We start from the raw sequence: 17,149 nt of genomic DNA on the forward strand, positions 1-17,149 counted from the left end.
TGCAGAAGTACACAACTTTAATGACTGTAGAGTAACAGAAACCACAGGACAGGTACGATACAGTAAAACAGGGGTGGGGTGGGGTGGGGATAAAAGGACAGAGGGACACTGAATATGATCACAGCAACCAATGGGTGATTCCTTTGGTGCCCTGAGGTCATGAGACACTTGACTCCTGTCACCAACAACTGCAGGTTGAGTAAACCACCAGCTCTGGAAGACAGGCAGTGGCACTATTGCTGAGCTTAGAATCGGGGCAGGGCCTCCGTCACACAGTGTTAATACTCTGAGTGTGAGGTCAGCACTGTGACATCAGGAGAGGGGCCTCCTCAGGATGCACTCCCATTCCCTCACACTAGGTGGAGAAAGAGGTCCCCTGACTCAGAGTAACCAGGCCCCATTAACCTTGGTCTTTGGATACATAGCAGCGCTACACCCCACTGCACCCCACAGCCAGCTTCACACTGTTTACCCAGCACCCCCTGCAATCGGAGTTCGTGCAGAGAGTGAGCACATCCAGAGGAGGTGGGAGGAACCACGGCGGTGGGACTCGAGGGGCAGGAGCTGGCCGAGGAGCAGAGGTGCGCCACGGCGGCCCCTCCTAGGCGTCACTGAGATTGCTGGCGCTCAGGAGCACCTGCTCCCCAGGTATGAAGGCCGGCATCCCAAGGTAGGGGCAGCTGGCACAGCGGAAGGCATCGCCCAGGTAGCACTGTTGAGGGAAGAGACAGTCATACGGGGAAGTGGAGGGTCAGCGTGTCCCAGATTCATGGGCAAGAAAGGGATCCCTCGTTTCCTGACATGGCCATAGAGGCCCGATGGGAACGGCCGGTGCATATGTAGGTCCGACTGAGATCCAGATACCGAGAGTATTTAAGATCTCCGGTTTTACAAAAATCAGCGGTCTGGAGAAGTTCCTTAGAGGCCGTATTTCTATATTCTCAGCAGTTCAAATCATAGCCAAGCTCAGCCACATGGCTGAAGAGCATCCGGCCACGACGAAGTGGGAAGAACGGGGCCCAAGCCGAGAAATGACAAGAGCTCCCCCCGGGGTGCGGGCATGCCAGCCCAGTCTCAGACGATGACCTCTCTCCTGCACACACGTTCTCACGTATTTGCCTAATTAGATATCTGGGCAGGAAGTGAGAGCGGGAGCTAGTCTGTGCTGGGTTTAGGATGATGCCCAATACCACTGGGGTTTTGTGAATACTGAGTAAAGATCCAGATATTTACGTTTCCACAAGCCGACTTGGGCTGGGAGCTCGCCTGTTCCTTTGACTTCTCTCTTTCCAGTTCTTCTGCGAGGCCACAGGTGCTGGGGGGACATCAGTAGCTTGTGAGTGAGACGAGCCACCACCCAGGGGCTCCAAATCCTTGGCAGAGCCCAAGCCCGCCCTCACACTTTTCTCTTTACACCAGGATGTCTTAACGCACACGCCCACAGGGCCAGGCTGATGATGTAAGTGTGAGGCCGTTTAGGGAGACAGAGTGGTGGGGAGCAGGTGGCCCCGAGGGAAACGCCCTGTCTACACAGGCCGGCCACTACTCAGCTTCGGCTGATTAACACACTGGGGAGAAGCAGACAGTGTTGGCACATTTTCCAAAGCTAAGGACAAACAGAAAAAACAAACAAACTGGATTTTTACTTGAAATCTCCTGATTTGTGAATGCTGGCAACTTTCACACTTAAAAAAAAAAAACACCGATGACTCAGCAAGCCCACAAGCCACCATTTAACTTTTTACTACCCTTTCCGTCCATGAAACAAATGCAAAAATACTAAGACCAGTGTTTTCCAGGTTAAGAGGACAGATTGCACTCATGCCTCTACTTTACTTTCCCTCAAGGTCCCACCAAAACTGGAGTGAACACATAACCCCCCAACGACAGGGGCTACGGGAAAGGGGACAGCAGCAATGCGGTGCCAGGTGCTGCAAAGCAGGAGGGGAAGAAGTGACTCTGACTGAGGGGAGCTGAACTCTGAGCAGGCAGGGAGGAAGCCACCACCACGTAGGTGGCCGACCCCCAACCCACATCACACCCCAAACCCTCCAAAGGAACTGCCTGCACCAGAAAGGCCCTTCCTTCTCTGCGAATTCTAACACCCCAAAGGGAAAGACCCAGAGATACTGACTTTGCCGAGTCCCCCACAGGCCCACCCTGGCTCCTGTCACTAAAGCACAGCCAACAAACTCCCCGCTGAGCTCAGGGCTCCCAGGGAGCTTTCTGTCCTCCACTCTTATCTTGGAGACAACCAAGATTCGTGGGAGGTAGAAGGCCTCTACCTCGAAGTGAGAGACCAAGCTAAAAAAAAAAAAAAAGAAAAAAAAGGCAACTTGGAAGAAACAGAGACTATGCAGGGAGGAAAAAACCTACAAAGAACTATCACTAACCTCGGGAGAAAAGAGAAGAGATCACACCCACAAAATAAAAATAGGACACTGTGCTTAAAAAAAAAAAAAAAAAAGAAAAGAAAAAAGTCAAAACAAAAATGGAATCTTAGAAATTAAAAACATGGTGGTAGAGGTGCGCCCTGGGTGGGTCAGTCAGTAAAGCTTCTGACTCTTGGTTTTGGCTCAGGTCATGACCTCATGGTTTGTGGGATCGAGCCCTGTGTCAGGCTCTCCGCTAACAGTGAGGAGCCTGCTTGGGATCCTCTCTCCCCCTGCCCCTCCCCCACGTGCACACATGTGTGCTCATGCTCTCTCAAAAATAAACAAATATTAAAAAAACGTAACCATGATAGAAATAAAATAACTTAACAAAAGGTGTAGAGGATAAACCTGCAGAATTTCCCAGAAAGTAAAGCATAAAGAAAATGTGAAAGAAAAAAATTTACAGGACTATTAAAGGGACCCAACATCTTGAGTAACAGGTCACAGAGAAAACAAAGAGAGAAGACAAAAATGGTATACAAAATTAAAGAACATTTCCCAAGCTATGGACGTGGCTTCTAGACTGAAAAGGTGTATCGAGTGGCTAGTGCAAGAGATGTGAACAGACCCCTCTTCAAGACATATTGCAAAATGATACTGGGGATAAAGACAATTCTACAAACTTCCAAAATGGAAAAAGAGGTCTTACAGAAAGATCAAGAAACTGAATGGCCCCAGATACGTCTTCACAGAAATGTCCTCAAAATGATGTAAGAAAATTATTTCCAATCTAGATTTCCATACCCAAATTAGCAATCATGTATGAGAATAGAAAAAAGGCATTTTTAGCCACACAAAGTGTGCAAAACAAAATTTACCTCTCAAGTAGCTTTTCTAAAAAAAACTATTAGAGAATGGACTCTACCAAGAGAAAAGAGAAAACCAAGAAAGAAGCAAGGGATACAAAACACGGAAAAGCTAACGTAAGGCAGACGGAAGGGAACCCTCAGGGGAACAGTGAAGGGGACTCCCAAGATTTCCGCACTGCTGGGGACAAGGTCACATGTGTGCACGGGGCAGGGGCATGAGAGACAGACACGCTGAAGGCTGCCACTGTCACCAACCAAGCTGCCATCAGGCCACTCTTTTACCCGAGGGTGGGCAAGCCAGCCCAGGGCCTTGGCTTATGTTGACCGTGTGCGGGCGACACTCAGCATGCCCTCCCCCCACACCCGGAGGCTCTGCCGAGGACACGTGTGTTCTGCCGTGGTTGCTCCGCACAGGAGAGCTCTGGTCCCGGCGGGTTTGGATCAGAACACGTAGAGCAGTCCCTCCCTCTGACCACACTTCTGCTGGTCGCCAGTCACTGCGTCACTCTGCGGCCCTGCCAGCGCTCTCCCTGTGCCAGGCCCTTGGTTTCCGAGAACTCCCTCGTGACTCTTCCTACCGACTCCCCTGGAAGGGACCCAGTCCAGACGAGACTGCAGATCTTATCTTTCACTGGGAGACTTCACAGATGTGGAATATTGACCTGTCCTTGCCTCATCGGGGGTGGGCTTACTACTCAGGTCTTCACGACTGAAGAATGTATTATTTGGAGCTTCGCACTAGGTGGTAAACTATCAAATAAGCCAAGAATGATTAACATAAACTTGGGAGAATGGTAATTTGTGACGAGAGGGAGCAAGACGCAGCTGAGGGAGCCTGTCGAGCGGACTTCTGAGATACTAGTCATGTTTCCGATTCTTCACCTGGGTAATCAGTACACAGGTGTTCATTTCATTACTGTTTAAAGTGTACCTGATTAAAAAAGTCCTCTGTATATATGATAGATTTCACTATAAAATATATATTTTAACAACAGTCAAGTATTCCGATTCCTTGAGACTCAAGAAGCCACTAGAAGCAGCCCGGCAGACCCTGCTTCTGCCAGCACTCACCAATTTTTGCAGGCCTTCCTCTTTTTCCCTTCTCCACATGAAGGAGCCCGCAGGGAAGCTGGATCCGGCTTCTTAAAATCTTCTGGATCCAGCAGCTCATCGGAGTCGATGAGATCCTGGAGAGTGTTCGAAGAAGTTAGTGACACGGTCACGATCTCTGCTAACAGAAGGCTGAAAAAAGGGTCGTGGTGGCAGTGGGTTTATAGGGTCCACGTAAAGAGGGTCTCCACTGCCCTATTCTGGGCTGATCATCACACTCCAGCTGACCACTGGAGGGATCTAAACTATGTCCACAGAAGATGCATTCGGTTGTGAGGGGACTGGGAAGTAATTTACAATGTGCAGAGAATGTGAGTGCATGTGTATGTAGGGAGGGAGCAGGAAGAACAAAAAGAGAAGTGTTATATTTATTCAAATATATGAAGGGCTGTCATGTGAAAAAGGGAATGAAATATGTTTTATATCATTCCCGAGAAAAAGACAAATAACGATACATACATGTGTGCAATTCTTTGATAAATGTGTGGACAATTCATCTGTAAGCTCTACGGGGGCATGAACCGTAGCCTGTCCTGCTATCTCCAGAATTTCAACAGTCGCAGAAATAAAGGACTTTACTATAGACAGTACTGATCAAAGATGGGAAAGTGTTGCTCTTAAGACAGTGAGCGTTCAGTGACTTGCCCAGACAAAGGAGCCAATAAAATAAAGTTGACAAACTTTTTTCAGGTTCACACATGCCCACAAGAATCTTTAACATATCACATGAAGTGAGAACAAGAAAACTTGTGAGGAAAAGAGATGCCGAAAAAGAAATGTAAAATGCCACCAATGCGGAGTTCCCTCCTGAATCAAAAATGCCAGTGACAGGCACAGCCGCAGTGCTGGGCTTTACGGCTGCAAGTCCGGAGAGGCCACTCCCAATGACAACCACTCATACCCGCAGCGAGGCCTACAAGAAAGCACCGCAGAGCCCGCACTGCCCACAGTGCCCGCTCACCACGCTCTCGTCCTCCATGTCGTTGGCGGAGAGGGTCCAGAGCTTGGCTGCTGCAGGGTCCACGGCAGGCTTCACTGAGTCCAACCCACAAAAGAAAAAGAGCTCCATAAAAGCAGCCAGAGACAAACCACAGGCATACGTGAGCCTTCTACTGAGACTCTGGGAGGGGACGCTGGACTGGGAGTCAAAAGGCTTGGGTCCGAGGCTCAGCTCAGCTCTACCACTTAGAGAAGGCACGGCCTGGGGCCGATCGCTTTGCAGTGACAGAAGCCATCATTTGCTAAGCACTTGCTTTGTGTCAGATACTATGGTAAGTATTTCATATACGCTACCTAATTAAATCCTGGTAAGAATCTTACAAGCTAAGTATGTGGTGTCCTAATTTTATAGGTGAGGAAGCTGGTTCCCACATTTAGGCCACTTTTACAGTAAAGAGCCACAAACAGGAGTCTGTCCAATGCTTCTGACTTCACTCCATGTTGCTGTGTCCTTATCTTCGTTTCCACCCCTAGAACCTGGGGCTAATCGTACTCCCTACACCTACTGCAGGAAGATCTGAAGATCAGAGAGAAAGTTGCCAAAAACCATCATAAATAGCAAAGCTTCTGACTCACGTGAACCTGTCACGTACAAGAAAATCGGCTCCAGAGCCGGTGGCAGTGGTGTAACACAAACCAGCTGCAGACACAAGCCTCACACCTCCCGGCTCTATCTGGGTCAGGGGTGGGGTGCAAGGAAGGCCCTGAAAGAGCGGAGCCCCGAGTCTGTGGGCGGGTCCTCAGATGGGCCTTGGGGGTAAGTGCATCTCCACAGATCACTGTGCAGCTGAATGCTCAGGCCTTCCGCAAGGCAAACCGCTCATCGAAGCCGTCCCTACCCATTCTGGAACCATGACTCCGAAGGCTGGGATTCCAGAGGATTTCTTAAAGATTTTGGCTGGCCAGTCAAAGCAGAGCAGTGTGAACGTACCTGTAAATTTTCGCATATTTCACAGCTGGGACAATTTCTCTCAATTCGGGCCTCATGTAATAGTGATCAGAAGGGTGAAGGGGTGGCAAAGGGCAAGTGCAACTTTCTGAGAAGAAATATGTTCACAAGTGGCTTAAGATCCTCAAAGTAAGAGAAGCTGACTTTACTAGCATGGAAAAGACAGGAAGAGGAGGAGGGCACTCTTAGTGGCCATGACCACCAATGGGAGATCTTCTGAGAATAAATGTCATGGTTCTGGGGTGTGGAAAGACTTTGTGAGCTAAACCACATGCTCAGGCCTCTAGAATCTGGGGGCCTCAGTGTCTTCTGGTGGAGAAAGGGTTGGATTAAGTAATACCTATGCATTATGTCAGATGTGGATCTGAATCTGCCCAGGACAACAGTACATTAAACATTCTTCCATTAGGAAATGACTGAAATTAAGGAAGGAGTGGTCCTCTAGAGACATCACTGCCTCTATTCAGATCTCTGGCTCAATGTCTCACATGTCCTTCTAGGCCCACCTGGACAGAACAAGGTCCTCAGGCCAGTCTTACCTGGAGGAGAAGACTTCTTGGCAATAGAAAGCTTCAGTTGACTAGAAGAACCCACTTCAAAGTTGGGTTTTTTGCCTGTGATGCGCACAGAGAGCAAGCTGTCACTTTGGTAACCCAGATGTTCCTGGAGAGACTGTACCTCTTCGGGGCTCAAGGGTTCCCGCAGCAGCTGGAATTCAAGACACCAAAAGCATTAGGCCACACTCTTTCCACAAAATAACGTTGTACTATGTCTACCTATACAGGCGTCAAATACTCATTTCTGTGTACTAAGCATATAGTAGCACCAGATGACAGATGTCACCTCATGCCTCACATTCGGTTTCTCAGTGACCTGTCCCCTAGAGTGTCATTCCGTCTGTGTGCTTACTTTGAGCCAACCCTAAATTATTTACCAGACACCTGTCTATTAGGTACAAGGCACTATGCCAGTCATTCTGCGGGTTATAATGATTATGATTATGAAGATGAATCAGACATGTTGAACAGACATGTTGAAAAGGATCACAGCCTACAGCAGGGAAGCATGCCCACAACAAAGAGAGTGGAAATGAATTAGAGAAAAAGGACCATGCGGGAGGGAAATGTTTTCTTGGGAAGCAGTAGCAGACGATTGATAAAGGTAGAAAAAAATGTGGAAATGCCACCTCTCTGCCCAACAACTACAGAATGGTTGAATAAATCTTAGCCCATCCATAGCACTCAATATTGTCATATCATCATTAAGGATGAGGGGCAATGCACTGAAGGTGGGCAAATGTCAAAGATATTTAGGGGTGCCTGGGGGGCTCAGTCAGTTAAGTGTCTGACTCTTGGTTTCAGCTCAGGTCATGATTTCATGGGTTCATGGGATTGAGCCCCATATGGGACTCTGCACTGACAGTGTGGAACTTGCTTGGGATTCTCTCTCTGCCCCTCCCCTGCTCGTGCTCTCTCTCTCTCTCGCTCTCAAGATAAATAAATAAACATAAAAAAAAGACATTTAAAGGTGGGGGGAAAAGCTAGTGACTGAACAATGTATATATACAACCTTATTTACACTTAAAAAAGTCTCTTACACACACGCGTAAATATATAAAAAAGGTCTTAGCCACACACAAAAAATGTGTTGGTGGCTTCCTCTGGGAAGGGAAGAGTGAGGAAGGCCTGCACGTCACTTTATGTTTATATGCTCTAGTATTAATTGAATTTTGATGAGTATCTCTTATTTAGAATATAAAACAGAAACCCCAAACTAAGAAAAAAATAAGAAAGAGTGGGTGTAAAGAAACTAAGGCCCTAGGTCATGTGGCAAACAGGTGGTATTACCAGTGATCATGGTATAGCACTCACCTCTCACATAAGAAAACTTCAACATCAAAGAAGAATGTAGAAATATGAACACCTCTATTTAACCTCAGTCTTTCTACTGAACTATCAGAGATGGCATTCCCATCCCCACCCCCCAACCTGCTCCAGCCTCCCACCAAATATCTGAGGATGGTCCCGGTGCCTGTGTCGCTCTTGGGCCTAGGATTTGTGTCCATTAAGGGACCTGTGTTGCGCTCTCCCTGCCACCGTGGCCACCACCCCCACACCAGTACTGAGACTGGAACACGCCCCAACCCACATGGGCACAAGCTGAGTCTCTTCAAAGGACAGGTGTTCCAGAAAGCTCTGTCTTTTGCAGCATCACGTATCTTAGACACAAAGCACTTCCCGGCTTGCTTCCTAGCATACGCGACACTGTGCACCTCACCTTCAGGGCTGTTACTCCCGAGTTTCTCTGTACTGACTCACAGAGATCCTGGGTGTGGTCGCCCAAGGCTTCAATTCCCAGCAAAGAACGTTGTCTACCAACATACCTCTTTCACTTCCACGAGACCAGAAAGAGTCATGGCCGAGCACAGCTTAGATGTCGTTCTCACTTTGCTATTGTTAACTGCCGAGAGGAAAACCCCAATTAGTACTTCATGGGACAAAGCAGGGAAAATAATAAAGGCTCCATCCGATTTGGGTCAGCAGCCAATAAAACAGAAATGGTGAAGGCATTCTGACACATGCTTTTGGTTGGTCAAAGTGCTCTTACCTGTGCTCTTAAGTGTCATATAGTACTTCCATTGTTACTGTTTCTTCTCACTCTTGGCTTCTTGGAAATACCTTCCAGGGGATGTTGGATAACGAGTGAGAAAGAGGCTGAGGAAACGTAAGGCACTGACGTTTTCTCTGTACACTTCTGGCAGACACTGCGTGCAGCCACCCGAACTCTACGTTCCCAGCAAAGAATGCTGGTCATCTGCGGTCTGCGTCTCAAATTTATACGTCCGCACAAACACCTCTGCGCATTTCAAAATACATTCGTTCTCTTATTGTGTTTTAAGTTAAGTCATCACATATTGATGGAAAAAGTTAAAAAAATTCAGAATTGGACGGTGTTTTGACAGCTTCACCACAGAGCAAAAACAAGAGGCTTTTACCTCCTGGATTCCATCATTAGTTTCACACGAGTCAACAAGACCACTCATCACTCCCAGACTTCCAGTCATTATTTTCTAACTTGTTATTCTGAAATAACTATAGGTGCATAGAAAGTTTTGTTTTGCTTTGTTTTAAAAAGGGCCGTTCGCCTCGTTCCCCCCCCCCCCATGGTAACATCTGACGAGATCGGGTGCATTCAGGGTAGTATGGCCGTAGACGCCCCCGCCATGGTAACATCTCACAACTATAGCACACCGGTGAAGACCAGGAAATTGTCACCGGGAGTCCACGGCGCTACCCAGATGTCACCAGTTTTACGTGAGCTTGCTTGCGTGTGTGCAGCTCTGTGCAACCTTACCACGCTTGCAGCTCTGTGTGAGCACTACCACAGTGAGGATCCAGGATGCTCCATCACAAGGAGCCCTCTGACGACCCCTTTACCGCCTCACACATCCTCTGCCTCCCGCTCCTAACCCGTGGCAATCCTCAATGTGGTCCCCATCGCTATAACTTTGCTATTTCAAGCATGTTGCATGAACAGAAGCACACAGCATGCAACCTTCTGAGCCTGGCTTTTTCTCGGCACAATTCCTTGGAGAGTCATCCAAGTTGCTGCACGTATGAGGAGCTTATTCCTTTTTGTTGCTCCAGAGTTTTCCATGGTATGGACGTACCACAGTTTAACCAGCCAGCCTGTTGAAGGACCCAGCCATTGTCAGATGGGCAGTTTCCTTCTATTTTACTACCGAACGGATCAAAGGTCACAATTCCTTCAGGTGCCCTGCTTCAGATTTGTACAATCATTTACCACCAAGGAGAAGGATCTCCAAATGATACCTCCTACTCAGAGAGATGCAGTAAACATACCTAAAGATGGAACGCTGTTAAATTCTAGTCTTTCAAAGGAAGATTTCCTTACCTACAGCTGTCTCTACTGGCTCTTTCAGAAAGAGACATCCACCGGGCCGAAGGATCCGGGCCATCTCGGCCAAAATCTCAGCGCTGTGCAGAGTGGTGCTCCCAGGAATTACACCCGACAAAATAACGTCAAAGCTAGATTCTTTGTGGGCAGCTGAAAAGAAAGGAAGACTCTACTCAGCAAGCACCTGGGCCCCAGAGGCAATCTGCCAACCCCTGCCAAGCCCCCCTCGAGGGCTGCAGGCCTGGCCCTGGAAGAATGAACACCGCCCCCTCAAGCAAATGTTACGAGGCCACCATCACTAGCAAGAGGGGCAATGAAGCTGCTGTTCTCCCTCAGTCTTAATAATTTGTATCCTTTCCTATGTTTAGGGAAAGGAGTAAAAAAGAAAGGTGGCTTAAAAAATGCAGAATATTTAATAAGAAACAACAGACTTCTACAAATCAACTACACTCTGAAGTCCACTGTATCTCAACTGAACAACAGCAGCGTGGCCACCCACTGCTATCGTCTGCCACCCAAAACAACTCGGACATTGAAGAACTACACAAATGCAGCATCCCACCGACCCCTGCCGCCCTGCAAAGACGATGTGTGCAGGCACTCACACTGCAACAGCTGGCTGATGTTTTCCACAGACACCTGGCCCTCGTCGCCGGTTAACATTCGAAGCTTCTCCACCAGATCTTTTAGAGCCTCCGCCGGGGATGACTGATCCCAGATCACTGCCACAAACTGGCCAGCCGAGACCCCGTAATCTGCCATTCCTGCAGTGCCGAGGGACCTACAGATGACGAGACAAAGGAAAGTCAAGACGGAGCAGAGACAAAAGCATCATTTAATCCATGAGGAACCATCAAATGTGATTAGAATCACCACCTTAATTCGGACCTCTCGCCAGGGAATGCTGACCACATTAGAATATCTTCCCGTAGATGCTAGAGAGGTGAAGAAACGAACCCATCTCAAGGGATCATAACCCCAACTTTCCCAAACAAGGCAGGCTGCTACCCTGATGAGAGACCTGTCTTGGCAGTCAAGTTAGGAAGTTGAAGGCAGAAAGATTATTTCTGCTTTGATTTGAGACAACTCAGCTTGAACAGAATATAAAACACACAAGACACTCATTAGGCAAAAGTAGGACTCAGTAAAGAAGGCCAATAAATGGGCAGATATAACCCAACCACAAGCTTAATGTTTCTTTAGAAAAAAGACAACATATTTTTTTTAAATTTTTTAATGTTTATTTATTTTTGAGAGACAGAGGGATCCAGTGTAAGCTGGGGAGGGGCAGAGAGAGAGGGAGACACAGAATCCAAAGCAGGCTCCAGGCGCCGAGCTGTCAGCACGGAGCCTGACGCGGGACTTGAACCCACAAACTGTGAGATCATGACCTGAGCTGAAGTCAGATGCTTAACTGAGCCACCCAGGCGCCCCAGAAGACAACATATTTAAATTTAGCAAATTGAATAATGATATTTTCCCTTTCATCAAAATATGAAAATTCAATTCCATTGAATCTACAATGATCAATACTACCTACTGTCTTTAACGTTTAATCTTAGTTACCCAGACTGTTCAAAACACTTAAAATACATTATCTCAACTGAACCTCAGCACAACCTTAAACTAAATATTCCCATTTTACAGCTATAAAACTGAAGCCATGGACTTGCCAGGTCACACAACTAATAAATGTTGTGAGATAAAGACCTGGAATTTGAAACCAAATCCATATGACTGTAAAGCCCATGCTTTTAACCTATGGAAATCCCCTCCCCCCACCACCTTGAGGCAACTTTCTCTTCCACTGGATACCGAGATGAGTCTAGAATGTGCTCACAATGAAATCAGGTCAGGCGATAGCATTCTACTTGGCTCCTCCTTTCTTTCTTAAACATTAATGCCACCAAGTTTCCAACCTAAAATAGCTCTAATAAATGCCATAAAGGCAGAAGCCGTGGTAGCCAGGTCAAGCATGGATCAGTGTTGTGCTGAACACTCCTGTCTTCTGCAGAAGTGGCTAACTCAGTCACAATTATGCCACCACAGGCACTCGGCCTGAATTTAAGCCACGTCCACTACATTCTTCCGTCCTCAAAAATATTCACTTCAGGGGCACCTGGGTGGCTCAGTCCGTTGAGAGCCAGACTTCAGCTCAGGTCATGATCTCGTGGTTCATGGGTTTGAGCCCCGCATCAGGCTCTGTGCTGACAGCTTGGAGCCCGGAGCCTGCTTCAGATTCTGGGTCTCCCTCTCTTTCTGCACCTCCCCTGCTCGCACTCTCTCTCTCTCAAAAATAAAACAATAAAAACTTAAAAATATTCACTTCAAACGACCTGCTCCTCCACCTACAAATCTTAGCCAAATTAGCCAGTCATCCTTAAATACTATAGTACTTTGGTTTTGTCACTCACATCCTAAAGAAGTTTATTTTCTAGGTGAAATCAAGTCATTCTTCTGGAATCAGGTCCTCCATAAATAATCTGGCTCCACCTGGATCTCCCACTTCTCCAAAGTGAATCCCTCCTTGTTCTATGAAAAACCTTTGCCTTTTTGCTTTCATCATACCTTTTATCCAATTGCTTCCATGTAAAATGTCCACTTCTTATTATCCCGACCTGACTGCAAGCCCCAGTAAAAAGGATGCCAAGTATTATCTGACAAGCAACACTCCTTAGTCACTGAATCGTTTTTAAATCCTTAAAAAGTACACAATAAAGAAATGAAACTTTTAAGCTTTTAACAGGCACAGGATGTTGAGGAAGAACTCCCGCAAACATATTTTTTTTAAGTTTATTTATTTATTGTGAGAGAGAGAGAGAGAGAGAGTGAGTGCATGTAAACAGGGGAGGGAGGGAGGAGGGAGGGAAGGGGTGGGGGTGGGGGATCCCAAGCAGGCTCCGTGCTGTCAGCACAGAAGAACCAGCCAGGGAAAATAGGGCCATGGATTGCTGGGCATCAGATTATAAGAAATAAAGAACTTGTTTCTAGAATGATGTTGGCACCAGGTTCTCTGCTGGGACAATAGAAAGTGACCAGCTCCCTGCCCACCAGCAACAACTACAAACCTTATACTGTACTCACAGAAAAAGCATCAAGAAAGAAAGAAGGTGCAAAAGTTTGTTAGAGCAAAACAAAAAGCCAGGTGTCTAGACCTTTTCAGCAACCTTAAATGGAGGCAGTTTCTACAGAGCACAGGTTTTGAATACAGATGAACTGGGCTTCTATCGACCACTGGACTGTCTACTTAGTACATGACCATGGGTTAGTTATTAGCCTCTTTTCCCATCAATAAAGAATAATAATCTCCTATTTTGCAAGGCTGCTGTACGAAGTAAATGAGAAGATAAGAATATGCAAACCATATTTCATTCAGATCCTCAGCAGGGTCTGCTGCACAGAGCTCAACAAAATAATATTCTAAGAGAACTCTTAGCTTTTGGTGGCCAGTTTATTTGCCTTTGCTTCAAAGAGTCCCTATAAAGCCTGTTCTTTCTCCTCAGCTATGCCCACTGAGGACTCCCCAGGGAGAGATGTGAGGCTTCTTTCTCACTGTTAGAATTACACAGAAGAGCTGCACGTTATGACATCTTAGGCACTACTCCAGTGGGACTGTGTCAGCACATTAGAAGGATGTAAAATGCTTTGCGTTCCATATCCCCCCAAACTAATCTTCTCTGGCAAGAGGGAGCTCATAAAATACATTTACTAAACATTAACCCTCAAAACGCAGACATAGCCACCACTCTCAGCCAGCATTTTCCGAATAAAATGGGACACAACGTTCTTTAAAGTATCTAAAAGCCAAAGTGTGATACCTGTCATCGTCAGCGTTCTGCGTGGCTGTCAATCTGCCTTTTTAAAGCAACTCTAAGGAAAAAATGTCCGGCACCTAAGTCAACATACTTACAAGTGTGACTCAGTTTCATATCTAAAAAGAGGTGGAGTTGAAGAAGGCACTGTCACGTAACTGGCCTTGTTAAGCACTGCTCCAGCGCTGCCTGCTATACACAAGTGCCCGTGGCTCTTCTAAAATGCTACTGGCAGGCAGGGAAAGCAGATGTCTGAAAACAACTTCTGGAGATGCACTTGTTTATTTCTCAGGTACCCAATAAATATCAAATCTTGAGGCATTTGGCTCCTCTGACGGATGAAGGGAGCCAAAAGAAAAAAAAAAGAAGATTGGGGCACCTGGGTGGCTCAGTCAGTTGAGCAACCGACTTTGGGTCAGCTCATGATCTCACAGTTCATGAGTTCAAGCCCCTCATCGGGCTTGGGCTATCAGCACAGAGCCTGCTTCAGATTTTCTGTCCCCCCACCCCGCGCGCTCGGCCCCCGGCCCCCCCCAATAAAAACATTTAAAAAAAAATAAGAAAAGAAAATAAGATTGAAGTTTGCATACCAGTTCTTACCAAGGATCAATCCTTTTAAGTCAGGTGGCTAAAAACTTCTAAGAATACTGAAAGTTCTCAAAAAGGAAACATTTAAATGTAATGAGCGTGTGTGTGTGCACGCGCGCACATACACACACACACACACATACACACACACACACACACACAGAAAAAGAGGTGATAATCGGCAAGAAAACAAGAAACTCAAAGGAAAATGGAAGACTGTCTCCGGACAATTAGGTATGTGTCAAGAATTAAGAATTTCAGGAAGGATACCCCAGAGCTAGAATTTCCACAGGAAAGGCTCATTTGAGGATCGGTGGACAGAACTCAGAAAACAAAACCTCACAGATCAGTAGTGTTTTAATGAAATCCAGAGCTGTGGATCTGAAATTTTAACATCTGGGGAGTAGTTCTGGCTCAGAAGGGCTTTCTCCACATCCAGGCAGGGGAGGGCAAGATGTTTTTGTTTTGTTTAATAATTTTTTTTAATGTTTATTTATTTTTGAGACAGAGAGAGACAAAGCATGAATGGGGGAGGGGCAGAGAGAGAGGGAGACACAGAATCGGAAGCAGCCTCCAGGCTCCGGGCCGGCAGCCCAGAGCCCGACGCGGGGCTCGAACTCACGGACCGCGAGATCGTGACCTGAGCTGAAGTCGGACGCTTAACCGACTGAGCCACCCAGGCACCCCGAGGGCAAGATGTTTTGAAAAGACTAGCTGATAAGCATTGCGCAAAAGAGATACAAAGACAAGGGTCTAACTGCAAACACAAAATTTACAGAATGACATGCTTTGTTCCTGTCATCAGTTATTCCTAACATGGAAACCATGTACTTTTCCCTGTTAATATGAAGCCTTCCCTGATGACAGATATCACAGGGAGGCACTCTGCATTTACACTTCAGTTTAGTGCCTGGTCCATGACCTCCCTGAGTCATTCAGAGATCGGCACTTAATGTCAGAATGGACACCACCAACCTTTCCTAAACTTGCAGAGTCTACAAGTCACCTGGGGGCTTTGTTAAAATAAGATTCCCGGACTGCACCCAGATGTACTGAATCAACACTCCAGGAGAAAGACCTGGGTACCCAATTTATTAGCAAGCATCCTGGATGGTTCTTTTGATCTGGCAAGTTTGGGAAATATTAAATTATACTTCTGAAAAGATGACCACAGGCCCCAAATGGAGCCACTTGTGCTAAGCACACATCATCAACAAACTGAAACTAACAGCTAACTTAATTGTGGTTTCTACCTTCTCCAGGAATGTAATCTCCATTCAGGGGTCAGTTTGGAATTTTACAGTCAGCATTAGTAAGGTAATCTGCCTAACAGACCCCTTCTGTCCCCTTGCCTGAAATAATCCCCTCCCCCCATTATAACTTCCCTGTCTCACCCCCTCTGCCTTTAAAAAAAACCTTTCCTTTACTTGGGATGGGATGCTGCCCAATTCATGAATTGTTCGATAAAGCCAATTAGATCTTTAAAAGTTACTCGGTTACTTTTTTGTTATTTAATAACACCAACTCCACACTTTGGAGATTCTGGCAAGTCACTGGCTCAAAATTACAACCTGGGGGTTAAGTACCCCACCTCCCCCAAAGACCAAGGCTTCAGCTCCCCCAGTGTTTGAGACGAGGGCCTGAGGTCCAAGGTCACAACGGCTGGCTATTAGCAGAAGCGGGTCTTGAAGGACCCAGGTCTTGGGGACGCAAGGTCAAGGCTCCTCCTTCTCAGCGCGCTGACTTCGGAGCCTCAGACCTCGGGCCGGCAGCGCATGAGAGGAGGCAGCCCGGGAAGGTCAGAAGCCACCACAGCGCAGGAGCCCGAGACAGGCAGGGCCGGCCGGCCGCCCCCCCACCCCCCCATACGGGCTCCCCCGGGGAAAAGCCCGCCGTGCTCCCCTGGGAGGTGGTCATGGCCCCGTGGCCACCGAGGGACGGGGCTGGGAATAGGAAACAAGAGGCTCCAGGGGCGAGGATGGGCCGGAAGGGCACAGCTGGGGAGACCGGGTTCCTGGGCCGCAACTCAACAACGCTCACCTGCCTCTCGGGGCTCGCTCCCGGCTTCTTCGCGGCAGCCGGCTTCGCACCTCGCGCCTCTCGCGATATGAGGACTCTGAGGGAGCGCGGGCAGGGCGGAAGTGGCCTTGGCGAGCTCCCGGGTGTCCGCCGCGTCACTGGCGGAGGCGTGCCCGCTTCCAAGATGGCGGCGGCAGCGGCGGCGGTGTCAGGCGCGCTCGGCCGGGCGGGCTGGAGGCTCCTGCAGCTGCGGTGCCTGCCCGGTGAGGGGGCGGCCGAGCCGGGGAGCGGGGAGGAGCAGGGAGGGGGCACGAAGCCGACCTGGGCTGGGTGCGGGGCGGAAGAGGCCGCCGTGGCGGCCCACGAGCAAGGTGAGGTGAAGGGCATCGGCGCGGAGCCGCCGGCGTCCAGGGCTCGAAGGGGCCGCCTGGCTGGTTTCTGCCCCCATTCTTGAGCTGTGAAGGGCAGGAGTGGCGGGGCGGGGCCTCTCTCCCATTTCACGAAGTTAAC

At 47.9% G+C, this 17,149-nt stretch overlaps 2 protein-coding genes across 2 annotated transcripts in view; one reads left to right on the forward strand and one right to left on the reverse strand.

The window, feature by feature from the left end:
* CIAPIN1 (cytokine induced apoptosis inhibitor 1) lies at positions 1-16,774 on the reverse strand. The gene is made up of 9 exons (XM_040498112.1): positions 16,661-16,774; positions 10,826-11,001; positions 10,218-10,370; positions 8,686-8,762; positions 6,842-7,010; positions 5,316-5,389; positions 4,316-4,431; positions 1,234-1,315; positions 1-712 (listed from the first exon to the last, which is right to left on the reverse strand). Exons 2-9 carry the CDS (start codon positions 10,980-10,982, stop codon positions 602-604), a joined length of 939 nt encoding a protein of 312 aa, XP_040354046.1. The 5' UTR covers positions 10,983-11,001; positions 16,661-16,774; the 3' UTR covers positions 1-601.
* COQ9 (coenzyme Q9) overlaps positions 16,728-17,149 on the forward strand; it is a 13,935-nt gene continuing 13,513 nt past the window's right edge. Inside the window, exon 1 of the mRNA XM_040498111.1 lies at positions 16,728-16,902. Coding sequence (XP_040354045.1) covers positions 16,728-16,902 — 175 coding nt within the window. The remainder of the gene's footprint in view (positions 16,903-17,149) is intronic.

This window comes from Herpailurus yagouaroundi, unplaced genomic scaffold, assembly GCF_014898765.1.
Source record: "Herpailurus yagouaroundi ecotype Mexico unplaced genomic scaffold, PumYag 190, whole genome shotgun sequence".
NCBI classification, from domain to species: domain Eukaryota; kingdom Metazoa; phylum Chordata; class Mammalia; order Carnivora; family Felidae; genus Herpailurus; species Herpailurus yagouaroundi.